Source organism: Portunus trituberculatus, chromosome 48 (assembly GCF_017591435.1).
Source record: "Portunus trituberculatus isolate SZX2019 chromosome 48, ASM1759143v1, whole genome shotgun sequence".
Lineage (NCBI taxonomy): Eukaryota > Metazoa > Arthropoda > Malacostraca > Decapoda > Portunidae > Portunus > Portunus trituberculatus.
Genome location: NC_059302.1, coordinates 7049589 through 7062517, shown reverse-complemented (window position 1 = coordinate 7062517; position 12929 = coordinate 7049589). Strand labels below are relative to the sequence as shown.

At 37.6% G+C, this 12929-nt stretch overlaps 1 protein-coding gene across 2 annotated transcripts; it reads right to left on the bottom strand.

The window, feature by feature from the left end:
- Positions 1 to 456: 456 nt before the first annotated feature.
- LOC123498551 (blastula protease 10-like) lies at positions 457 to 7895 on the bottom strand. 2 transcript variants are annotated; one of them, XM_045245753.1, is made up of 10 exons: positions 7723 to 7895; positions 7216 to 7447; positions 6766 to 6843; positions 5501 to 5613; positions 4817 to 5017; positions 3701 to 3827; positions 3420 to 3551; positions 2712 to 2795; positions 1773 to 1917; positions 457 to 1166 (listed from the first exon to the last, which is right to left on the bottom strand). In XM_045245753.1, exons 1-10 carry the CDS (start codon positions 7768 to 7770, stop codon positions 935 to 937), a joined length of 1392 nt encoding a protein of 463 aa, XP_045101688.1. In that variant the 5' UTR covers positions 7771 to 7895; the 3' UTR covers positions 457 to 934. The 2 variants fall into 2 exon arrangements, with proteins under 2 accessions (XP_045101688.1, XP_045101687.1); XM_045245752.1 differs by having other exon boundaries at positions 7216 to 7459; positions 7723 to 7893.
- Between the last annotated feature and the right edge of the window lie 5034 nt (positions 7896 to 12929).

Below are 12929 nucleotides of genomic sequence, written 5' to 3'. Positions count from 1 at the left end.
GTTCGATTCCCCGGCCGGGTGGAGAAATTTGGGTGTGTCTCCTTTCACGTGTAGCCCCTGTTCACCTAGCAGTGAGTAGGTACGGGATGTAAATCGAGGAGTTGTGACCTTGATGTCCCTGTGTGTGGTGTGTGCCTGGTCTCAGGCCTATCCAAAGATCGGAAATAATGAGCTCTGAGCTCGTTCCGTAGGATAACGTCTGGCTGTCTCGTCAAAGACTGCAGTAGATCAAACAGTGACACACACACACACACACACACACACACACACACACACACACACAAGCAGTAAGGTCGAGCAGTAGTCATGGTTGCTAGTGTTTCTGGTGTATTTATTGTTCCTCTTTGTCTCTAAACTCATCTTCCTTGCATGAGAATAAAATACCAGTCGATATTTCCTACTTAAGTTTCCATGACACGAACTGAGCAACGTCTGGGATGAATGAAAAAATAAAGCTGTTATTTCAGGACATGTTCATTAACCCATAATGCTGAAGTATTATTCGTAATGTAGAGATGAAAGGTAAAAAAAAAAAAATTGTTATATTGTTTACCTCAAGAAAATTTAACTTCAGGAGGTACTGCAGCAAAGACTTTACCTTCGAACAACATCACATCGCATAATAATACATTGCACATTACATCACATCACGCACATGAGATCACAATAAGTCATCCTTCACACCTTGCACCCCATACTAGAATACGTAACTCCCGTATCTAGAAACGTCTTGCTCTCTCACCACGACTATCTTTCAAAACCCACAGAAACGCATAGCCGGATTCCCAACACTTTCTGCCATCTTGATAATGTAAAAATTTTGTTAGTATGTCACTGGAACTATGTAAACACCTTTAAAAAAAACAGCGTATCTTCAGCGAGAGGCTGTTGTAAATAATGGAGATGCAACGCAAAGGTGCTTCAGAATATGGTCCTAAAACTTCCCATACACCTGAGCTGCCAATAAGGCTAGCAGTACCAGCACAGTGGAGGGCACCAGGTTCTTCACACCTCCAGGCTTAGGCTTGAATGTGTGGCTAGCATTGTGAAAAACCACCTCTGCCTCGAAGCCCTGGGACCCCGAGGAGGAAATATCCATATACAGATATAAGTTAGTAGAATTGCCTACGAAACTCTGTCCTTTCTTGATCTCACGACGGCAGTACCTGTAAGGGTGACAGAAACACAATTAGTATCATCAAAGTATCAGTCTTTGATTTTCTAACTATTCTTGTTTTATTACAGGTATTTAATGATCAATGTAACAGGTGTACGAGTGCATCACAATAGGGTATTCCTAGAAACAATTCATGACGTAGGTATGGGAAGATAAAAACAGGCAGAGAGTTCCACAGTGTATCAGTGAAAGGAATGGAAGAATAAGGGTAACGTCTTTGTTTTGCTATATATCTCGTTTTTATGTTTAATATGACATATGTATGAGTGTATCTCAGTAAAATTATGCTAGAAATAGTTCAAATCTTAGTTAAGGAAAAACACAAACAAGCAGAAAATTCCTAACTTTTACTAGGAAAAAGGGATGAAAGAATAGGGATGCTGCCTTTGCTTCAAATTAAGAACATGAATGTATTTCAGAAAGACATAATAGTTCAAGTAATAGCTAAAGAAAAACTGAAACAGACACATAGTTTCAGAGCTTAGCAATGAAAGGGATGAGAGAGTAAAGATACTAGTAAACTATTGCATTAGTGAACCGGACAGTAGGAGGGATATATGGCGCACTAAATCAAGGGAAAACATTAACAACTCACACTCCTCCCTCGTATGGACTTGAATCTCTCACTTCCAAAAAATCAATGCACGAGGAAATGGAAGGACTCAAGAAGCTGAAGGAGTGGAATATGACCTCTGGCACCATGCCCACCGGCGCCTCCACCTTGTACACGCACCAGGTACCTGAGAGAAAACCAGTATGCTGTTCTTAACTTCTACTCTTAATCTACTACTTAGTAGATTAAGCGCTCTTTTATTGACGTTATTTATATAGCATACTAATTCAAAACGTTTAGCATCAAAACGTATATATATATATATATATATATATATATATATATATATATATATATATATATATATATATATATATATATATATATATATATATATATATATATATATATATATATATATATATATATATATATATATATATATATATATATATATATATATATATATATATATATATATATATATATATATATATATATATATATATATATATATATATATATATATATATATATATATATATATATATATATATATGATCTTTATTATGATCTTTATTATGTTTTTTTTCTCTAATGAATTATCTATCAATATCGTCAATTAGAATAGGTCTCCTTTGTTGGTGTATTTTATGTAGAATATTAATTCGAAACTTTCAGAATCATACATACTTTTATTCATGTACGGTTTTATCATAATTATATTTCTCTTCTAATATGCTAATTCCTGATATAAAACTAATTACGACAAATTTTATTATGAAATAGCGTTATTTGTATCATGCTAATTAGAAACATTTACCTGCATACACATATATTTTCATACATGTGCTGCGTTATCTTTACTTGTTAATAGTTAATTCGTGTTTAATCCTGAATCCATCCAGAAGAAGAGAATGATCACGTCACTTTTAACAACTGAAGAAAAACTACCTTGGATAAGAAGCAGTGATAACTAACCTGCTGGCATATTGTGAGGGTAATTTGGCGAGGTAAAGTTGATTTCCGTTGTGATGGTCTTGCTGCACGCCGGCATAGATTGATCTGTTTAGAATGAATCATAATCATTGTTAACATCCACACAACCTCTCAGAGGAGTGTGAAGACATAGAACATTGACTAAAGTTTCATGATACTGCAAAGTTGTTTTTTTTATTTGTCTTTTATCACGTGTATCTTTGTCATTAGAATTTTTCACATAATGCTTATTTATATATATATATATATATATATATATATATATATATATATATATATATATATATATATATATATATATATATATATATATATATATATATATATATATATATATATATATATATATATATATATATATATATATATATATATATATATATATATATATATATATATATATATATATATATATAGATAGATAGATAGATAGATAGATAGATAGATAGATAGATAGATAGATAGATAGATATATATATATATATATATATATATATATATATATATATATATATATATATATATATATATATATATATATATATATATATATATATATATATATATATATATATATTTTTTTTTTTTTTTTTTATCACACTAATATTATTTGTAAATGTAAAGCCAACATCATAAGACGGCAATCTGAATACTAACAGACAGACGAACAGAAAGTTCAAATGCACCCACCGTAATATTCTGCCTTCTGCAACTCACACCTGTCACCTTCCCGGCCAGGTGGACACACACAGGTGCAGTCACGCCCCAGGTAACCCTCACCCTCACACACCACAGCTGACGGGCACTGTGCTTGCCACTTGTCTGGGGAATCGAATACACAACAGCACTGCTAGAAGAATTAAATCCACACCAGCACTCCTATAAATGTATTTCATTTCTTACAGAACTATTGTAACACACACACACACACACACACACACACACACACACACACACACACACACACTCACCGATGCAGCCGTACATAAGGTTGACGATATGCTTATCTCGGTGCGTCAGTTCCTCAGTGCGGCCCAAGAGTCCCTGGTACTCCGGAAGCTTAGTCGCTATTGTGGTCCTGTCGTTCTTATTGAAGGCCTGGCAAGAGAGAGAGAGAGAGAGAGAGAGAGAGAGAGAGAGAGAGAGAGAGAGAGAGAGAGAGAGAGAGAGAGAGAGAGAGAGAGAACGGGACTGGTAACAAGAAGTGAATAGTCTATGCTGAAAAATCAAGTAGATTAAATGTCTTACAAGAATGTGGTAATGGTAATTGGTTAGATTGTGGGCAAAATATTACAGCTGAGAGATGGTTGATAGTGAAAACTGTTACAAGGAAGAACATGGCACTCACTCCCTTGCAAGCACGGGAAGAAAGGAAAAGAAATTGAGGCTAAGGAAGGAAAAGATCCGATAACTCAATAAAGGTAATCGAACAGTCTCTGAGGGATAAAGTTGTAAAGGAAAAGAGAATATCATTAAGAAGAAGCAAGGTGAACCCAATGATACGTGAGGGAAAGATGAAAGCCACGAAAGTATGAAGATATTTACTCAAGAGAGAAAAAATCGAAAATTTACCATATAACTAGGAAAAGATAGTGTAATCAAATGAAAACCAATGCCACAAAATCACTTCTGGTAGTATATAATGAAATTAAGGTGATCAGTGCAAGAATAAAACGAAACATATTGAGGAAAAGAGATGGAATGTAAGCAGAAAAAATAGACTTTAGCATAACTTCATTAATTTTCTATTGAAGGCCCATTCTTCGATCGTACCAAACACACAATTGGATGTTTATGAGATGGATAATGTCATATGAAATAAAGTGTGTTCTAGATTCAAGCATATTTTCGTATCAAAACAGTTGATTTACTCTCTCTTCAAATCTTGTGTTTCGACAATGCCAGACACCACTGAATGAGAACACAGTGACCCGTGTTATATTGGACAACACAAAGCATTACTGTAAGCATAACTTCATAACAAAATATTGTAGTTCACATTTTAAGACTCCTGTATCGATCCTGACAAACACCACTGCTAAAGCACAAATTGAAGAGTATATCTTTTAGCAGCGCCGTACACCTACTTTCCCACTGTAGTGCATGATGGAGGTATAATCGTACGGGACGCCTCGGTTGTCTTCGTACTGTTTTTCCTTCTCAAAATTAATTTTCATGCCTTCGTGAATATTCTGCCAATTAATAGTCACATGCTCGTCCCGATCTGACCTCATCTGCTCGTGGAAGAGACCGATGGCGTGACCGATCTCGTGAACCACGATGCTAAGCTGTAAAATTGAGTAATAGAGTCACTGCTTTCATTCACTTCATTTTCAACCTAGCCAAGCACATCTTTGACTGGGAATGTCATGGATTTTTATGGGGTAAATTCATATAATCGTAGCTTTCCTTTACCTTATAAACTCTAAGAAAAAAGGATGGATTAATAGCGCTACAATAACGAGAGATAAAAGCCTGCATGTGAAGTCCATGGCTTGTCACTTAGAGACTATAATTATGTTTGTTGTTACTGTAAATTTCAGCTTGAAGAAAGGGATAGGCAAAAACGGACAGAAAACAGTTTCGTGGAATTCTGGATAAATCTAAGGAAGGGAGTAACAAACAGTAGGTTTTAAACGCCAAAGAAGTAACCCTTTCCAGTCTTATTTTTTTACGACCTTATTCTTATTAACATTAACACTTTAATCGAAATGATCATTATCAATTCACTCACGTACCCATGGCAGCATTCACGTGGCTTTACTTCTTACCTTTTGACAGTTGTTGTCAATGGAGACGTCTTGGCTTCCCAACTCTGGCTGCTTTCCTATAAACGCCCAGCAGCCATTGCCATTGATGAACCTCAGCCAATTAGCATCCACCACTGGTGATGCAGGAAATTAATTCGAGATTACTGGCCACATTGTACCCCTTCTCTGTTAAGTTTTTGTTCATTTATTACTGTATTTACACACACACACACACACACACACACACACACACACACACACACACACACACACACACACACACACACTCACACACACAAATGGTGGCCTGACCCCACCTAGTCTACTACGTTAGCCGGTGGCACCTGGTATCCACAGTATCAAATTTTAAGATGCGTCCCTAGAGTTAAATGTACGAGTATCTCTGAGATGTAGCAGGTTTGTTGGTGTGCAAGTATGTAACATCTCGATTTTTAGCCGTAAGAGTATATGTATCGTGTGTTTTTGTGTATCGTGTATATCTTCATCATGTATTTCATTTCTATATATTAAGCCTGAGTTTCCCACGCTTCGCGAATGTTCCATACACACCCACATTCCTTTGTCACTTCACCTTTCCTCACTCCATACCGGATCCAATGATTTTAAACCATCCATTTGAAGTCACGGCGCTGGGTTGGGGTAAGCCAATCACGAGGTCATGACCCCAGCGCCTCCCCGGGTCACCTCACCCACATTCACCCTCTCTTGCTGGCATTCTCTGACCAGCTTCTGTTTAGGTCGAACACATCATCTCCTCAGGCAAGGCAAGGCGTGGGTGCTCCGTATCATTGTGTGTGTACCTATCTACAATAGACGCATCATATCCGTGAGTGTTTCCGTCTTCCCTCATCTCAGCAATCTACATCAAACACTGGTGGCCATTGACTTGATCTGATACAATCATCATCATCATCATCATCATCATTATGTTATTGTTATATTATTATTATTGCTATTATTACTATCATTATCATCATTATTATTACGATCTTATTGTCATTGTTACATTATTACTATTGTTATCATTATTACTATTGTTATCATCATTGTTATTGGTATTGTTATTTAGTAGTAGTAGTAGTAGTGTCGTTATTATTATTATTTTTTATTATTATCATTATTATTAGTCTTATCATTATTATTATTATTATTATTATTATTATTATTATTATTATTATTATTATTATTATTACTATTATTATTATCATTATCATTATTATTATCATCATTATTATTATTTTCATCATTATTACCATCACACATACCTTCCTTTTTACGGAAGATCAGACACGTGTGTTTCTCCCAGTGTCTTATCCCGGTTTCAATTTCACTTTGGTACTGAGCTGGAAAGTGGAGAAAAGCTACTTAATTAAATTCGCCCATTGGCTTTGGAATATTAAAAAGAAAATAGAATAATATGTGTACGATAGATGATCATGAGACCTATTAGGCGTAATTCTTATTTAAAAGCATATTAATCAACTTTCTTTGGATTCCAATAATAATTGTGATTTTTTTTTTCTGTCTGCATGGACACACAGATATATTGAGTTAGCATAGAGTGCAATTCCAGAAGACCATTATTTCTGAAATGCGAAATTAATAAGTGAAGATAAATAGGTCTGCACTGCTTTCTTTTTCCCGCCTTATGCAATATCGGACGCAAAGCAACTCATGGTGTGATCGTGAGTCAAATAACCATTAACTCTACATACTGTCCTGGAACACGTAGGGAACGACGGGTATCCCTCCTTCCTCAGGCCACAGGTAACTTTGGAAGGCGAAGCCTTTACGAGAGAAAGGGAAGGAAGAGTTGAATTTCACATTGTAGAGGTCCTGAGATACCAGCATGTCTCCCATCACAACTGTCGCAACTGGTGCCGCGCTGCTGTTACTGTACTCGTACGTCATATTATTCTGAGGTTGTCCCGGGGCACCGGTGCTTTCCTGCAACAAAAGCTGATTTTCTTGTTAGTTTAGATTCTCTGATTTTTTTTTTTTTTTTTTAGTTTTTTTTTGTTTTTTTTTTTTTTTTTCTCAAGTCCTGTTCTTTTTATGCAGATTCATTCGCTTCCCTATCCATTCATTTGATATGACACATATTTTTAAGACTCTCATAAAAAGTTGCCCTTAGTATTAGCAAAGATGACAGCGAAGAAAAATATGAATGAATTGTTGCATACTTGATCTTAGAGAACTGGGATGAGGAGGAATGTACTTACCTGGACCAGAAAGAAAGAGACGAGAAAGGTTGGAAGGAGAACAGCCATGGTGGAGGCTCGTGACAGACTGTCGGTTCTGCGTATCAAATATTCTTTTTTTTAGTCACTGATATATAATCAGAGATTAGGTTACCATAAAAATCAAAGGCTTAATACGTATTCCACAATTTCCTGAGAAGATGTCGTGTACTGAATAATCAGTGCATGTTATAAATTGATGTTATGATATCTGAATGCACGAGTCAGGCTGGTACTGATACTGTATAGAAGTATTCTTTTTATAGCGCGTTATCTATATTGTTACATTTTATGACCATGTGATAAGAGGAAAAATCTATTCCACTCTTTTCTTTCCCCCGTGATAGAATAACCCTTGAAATATCAATATGTACACGCACCAAGTACCTGAAGCAGAGTGGCTTAACTATTTTCACTGTCATCAGTGTATCATTAATAAAGATGAGTATTTTTCTTATACAGACTCAAAAATGTATTTAAAAATTGCCACCGTGAATAATGTAGGAATTATGATTATGTGAAACTCAAAGACACCATTTGAGATTAATCCTGGATAACTGAATGAAGTAAATTTGACTTTCTGGGTTAGTTTCGCGCTGCAGGCTATCAGTGCACCATCTAAAAGAAAGGAAAGTTGATGGAGAATCTAATGTAGTGACATGCAGGTTAGAACTGTGATGTTGGTATTTACATACTTTAGATGGAGGTTGTAGGATACATTAGGATAAGAAAAGGGAATCAGTCATTATACAAATACGATATCTTAATTCCTTTCTCTTTCCCTCTGAAGAGCTGACGTGCGTGACTTGAGCGCAATGAGAATTAACGAGAGGAGGAGAGGAGAATAGCGGAACAGCCATTTGTTATATGTTGCCAGAGAGCGCTCCTGCCAGGCAGCTTACGAATATACCTAAAAAGTGTATTGTTGCTATGCTTTGCTAATACTTTACTATTGGTTATTCACGGTTTATTCCCATGCATGTATTCACGTTTTCAGTAGTCTCTAAGATTTTACAGTCAATAGGATGGGACTTACAGTAATAGTCTGTTGTGTGTACTTCGCACCTGACACTCTCCCAGCCAGGCGGACACTCACAGGTCCAGTCTCACCCCTAGTAACCTTCCCCCCCATAACTTTCATCCGCCATGCATTTCGGTCTCCAGTCGTCCAGAAAAATACACATCATGTATTACGAAAGAAGCATTAGTTCATAGCAAGTACAAACACGTGACAGCAATACTCTAACACACACACACACACACACACACACACACACACACACACACACACACACACACACACTGATACAGCCACACATGAGGTTCACGATGTGCTTGTATCAGTGTTACCTCCTCAGTGCGGCACTTACTGAACAGCAAGGGAAGCAACGAAAAGTATAACAAGAGACGATCTGCCAATGTGAAAGCTCTCCTTGCTACTGCTTGAGGTCGTTGACGTGCTTACGTAAATATGTAATATGTGATATCTGACTATAATATAAAAGAGTCTTAGAGCCTTAAGCACTCAAAGCCCACTTCACCACTACTAATACTGATAGGATTACGATGCTTTGCCAAATTTGCGAAATCTTGCTCTACTTTTCATGGTCTGTCTACATAACTTATCTGTGAATCTATATATTAATTTTCATGTATGCAAGTATGTATGTAATTATTGACGGTATAAAATAACTTCTCCGATCCTTTCTTTTCACTTTTCTTTCATATAATTTACACCCACTTTCACAATTTTCATATTCCATTTCATACATGTATTTTTGTATCCTCTCATATTATCTTTCCTCACTAACAATCACTAATAACCACATTATATTGCTTTTTTCAATATTTTTACTTCCTTTTCCACTCTAAATCTTTTTTTTCCCTTCTGTCTTCGTGCCATCCTTGTCTACTCGTCTACCACACTGGTGACCGGCGGGGAAGCACCAACAGCCGCAGCGTGACCCATCGTGCAGTTTATGGCTTAATCCCTCAGCACTTGTAAGAGAAATTCCAATAGACGCCCAACGAAGTTCTTGATGAGGGGACGCACATGGTAGGGGGCGAGGTGGTGGGTGTAGGAATCCAAGTACACCACAGCCTCCCCCTCATTCCCTCACACGCCCTGACGAAGCTTCTCCCTCGCTATAAGAATTTCGACGATGACAATTCGGTGCAGTTATTCCACTCTCTTCTTCCATTCTCAGAATAATTTTATTTTTTTCTCCTTCTTTCATCGATTTATTCCGTCTCTTCTACGCAACGATTATTCCTGCCTCTTTTTTCTTCATCTTCTATTCTACATTTATTCTTTTCGCTCCTTTCTTCATCAATCGATTCCAGCGTCTTCCTTCTCTCTCTCTCTCTCTCTCTCTCTCTCTCTCTCTCTCTCTCTCTCTCTCTCTCTCTCTGAACTCTGAACCCTACATCATAGTCACTTCCACTTCGATCAGCCATTTTAGCAGAAAGATTATTGCGCCAAACCGTCCTCACATTTTTCATTTCTTGAGGATCCGTGACTAGTTCTTCTCACAGCCGAGGAAAGTTGTATAGGAAAACGAGGTTATCAAGTAAGTTTTATTGCTTGTCATTACTTAATTTTCTATATTAACACCAGGCACGAGGGATGAAGTAGATCAGGTAAAGTATAGTTAGGGTTTTTTTTATACGAGTAAGTGTTAATGCGTTTTATGACTTCCTTATCACCACTACTACCACCGCCATCACCACCCTATTATAGTGTTGATAATCGAATGCTCCTCTTATCTTTCCAGCTCACTGATACTGCACTACGAGACAATACGTAGCACAGTCTCTCTCTCTCTCTCTCTCTCTCTCTCTCTCTCTCTCTCTCTCTCTCTCTCTTTCATACTTTTAAGACAGTGGAGACAAGAAAAATCACAAAACTCCGAAGAAAAGCTTACATTTAGAAAAGAGGAAAAAATATATACTGACCAAATTACAGAAGAACAGGGAGGGAGAAATTGAAGCAGGAATCCGCAGCGCCCAACACCCTCGCCAAATATCGTCATTTTCCCGCCGGCTGCACGCGGACCCTCGCCACACTAATCCCAAGCGAGCACTCCAAACGCCACATTACTCCCAGTCTCACGTCGACTCGCAAGTGCCTCACATCCCCCACGAGGCTCCTCACACTCCCTCTTCAGGCCTCTCACGCTCCCCTCGAGGCCACGCACGTTCTCGCACTCGTTCACGCACACTTACACTACGGCTCATGCTCACGCTCGTCGAACAAATTTTAAGCAGTGAGGTCAGTCAAGCGAGCTCTTCTCTCTGGGTGTTGTGTGACTGAGCTTTCGGCGAAGTGTCATTTGTGTGCCCCAACAGAACCTTATGCTGAATTGATGTATATGAAAAAATGATAGTCTCGTTGATGTAACCTAAGTATAGTCAGTATTTAGTGTGTTTTGTAGTATATTTTCTTAAGTTTTCTTCTATATTTAGTGTGTACCTGTTGTTTGTATTTGTAAGATTCTCGTCGACGTAACATAAATAGGGTCAATGTTCTAGTCTATTTTTTGTCTATTTAGTGTATTTTTAGCCTTGTATATACTGGAGGTGCTTTTCGTTACTTACCTGCATCATGAGTATACCATTTCTCCAACCGGTACCGTCAATATTCATCATTATAATGTTGGATAATTTTATTCCTCCATCAGCCGGGCAGGTGGACAAGTGGTAGGTGGGTGGCACACAGGTGGAAGAATCATCCGACCGAGAAAGTGGCTATTTGGAGGATGAAAGGCAGACAGCTGAAAAATTAACACACAGAGATGAAAGCTTAGGCAGCGACACAGGTGGAGGATGACCTGTGAACACAAAACACTATGTAGAGTTTCAGTGTGTGTGTGTGTGTGTGTGTGTGTGTGTGTGTGTGTGTGTGTGTAATACGATAACAGTCCTGGTCCATTAGTATCTATATAGTTCACAATTGGTGATTTAGCGAAGCATATGTGTATCGTTAATTCTGAATATCTACATTATCATATATTCGTCATAATCGGTGCTAAGAATCTTGGCAGCCATCAACATAAGGACGTCCTAGACTGCACGTTATATCTTCCACTCCCCACCACCGGAATCCGCAAACAATGGGACAGGAAATGCACTTCTAATGTCTTGCTGCAGGCCTCCCCCGCCCTTTGTTAACTGTCTCTTGTTCTCGCACCGCATTGAGCACCGCCACCCAAGCTATCATTGAGGATGGGTTAGAATTCCCACAGCGTAATAGAAATGATCGCACGGAAGACACATGAAAGATGAAGAAACTAAAGGGAATGAGTGAAGACAGTTTTCACATCTAGTGTCATAAGTGGAGTTGACAGTCGGCCACGTGATACAGAGACGCGGCTCTCTCTTCTAAGCTGGAACTCCCTATTTCAGTGGCTTTCTATACGTAGGTTTTCATACATGAGGAATTGAATCTCGTTTTTATTTCCCCAGTCTCACCCATCGCACATCTAGATTATGTTTCATGTTCATCGCCGCTTACGAGTATATTGACATATTCGGGACAGTCACGGTATATTAAAGCATATTATTTTTACGTTTGTTTTCCTTCTTTATATGAAATGAACTTTTTTTTTTCCTTGAATATTAGCGTCTTTCTATTTATTGATGTAGAAGAGAATATAATCTTAATTTTCTAAAAATGTTCAGAGAGTAAACTACGTGAGCACACACACACACACACACGCTCACACACACACACACACACACACACACACACACACACACACACACACACACACACACACACACACACACACACACACACACACACAAAGATAAGTTGATTTATTCATCAGTTTAAGCGTCACTTATATTATCACCAGCATCATATTTAAAGGACAGTAGCATTATAGTACAACTAAAGTGACACTTGGGTTTTGGTGATTATCATGGATTGACTAGAATAATGTAATAGTGTCTAAAACCTTGAATGTTTTTGATGGTGTTTCTAAGATTCCAGTGACACGTTAACCCTTTCAGTACCATGACGCGTTTTCATATTCATTCTGGTTACTATTTGATGATTTTATACAGCTTCAGAAACTCATGCTGGGGTTTTGAATAGTGAAGACTCTGGCCATTAATCTTCTGACTTCCATAGATTCTTCCTAATGCAAATGAAATGTACTGAAGAGGTTAACATGATTTCTATATTA

Excerpts from the sequence above, each read along its gene's own strand:
- LOC123498551 (XM_045245752.1), bottom strand. The coding sequence starts at position 7,770 with ATGGCTGTTCTCCTTCCAACCTTTCTCGTCTCTTTCTTTCTGGTCCAG. Across the intron at positions 3,828-4,816 it reads TCATGCACTACAGTGGGAAA|GCCTTCAATAAGAACGACAG; the intron begins GTAGGTGTACGG and ends CTCTCTTGCCAG. Across the intron at positions 2,796-3,419 it reads GCAGAAGGCAGAATATTACG|ATCAATCTATGCCGGCGTGC; the intron begins GTGGGTGCATTT and ends CATTCTAAACAG.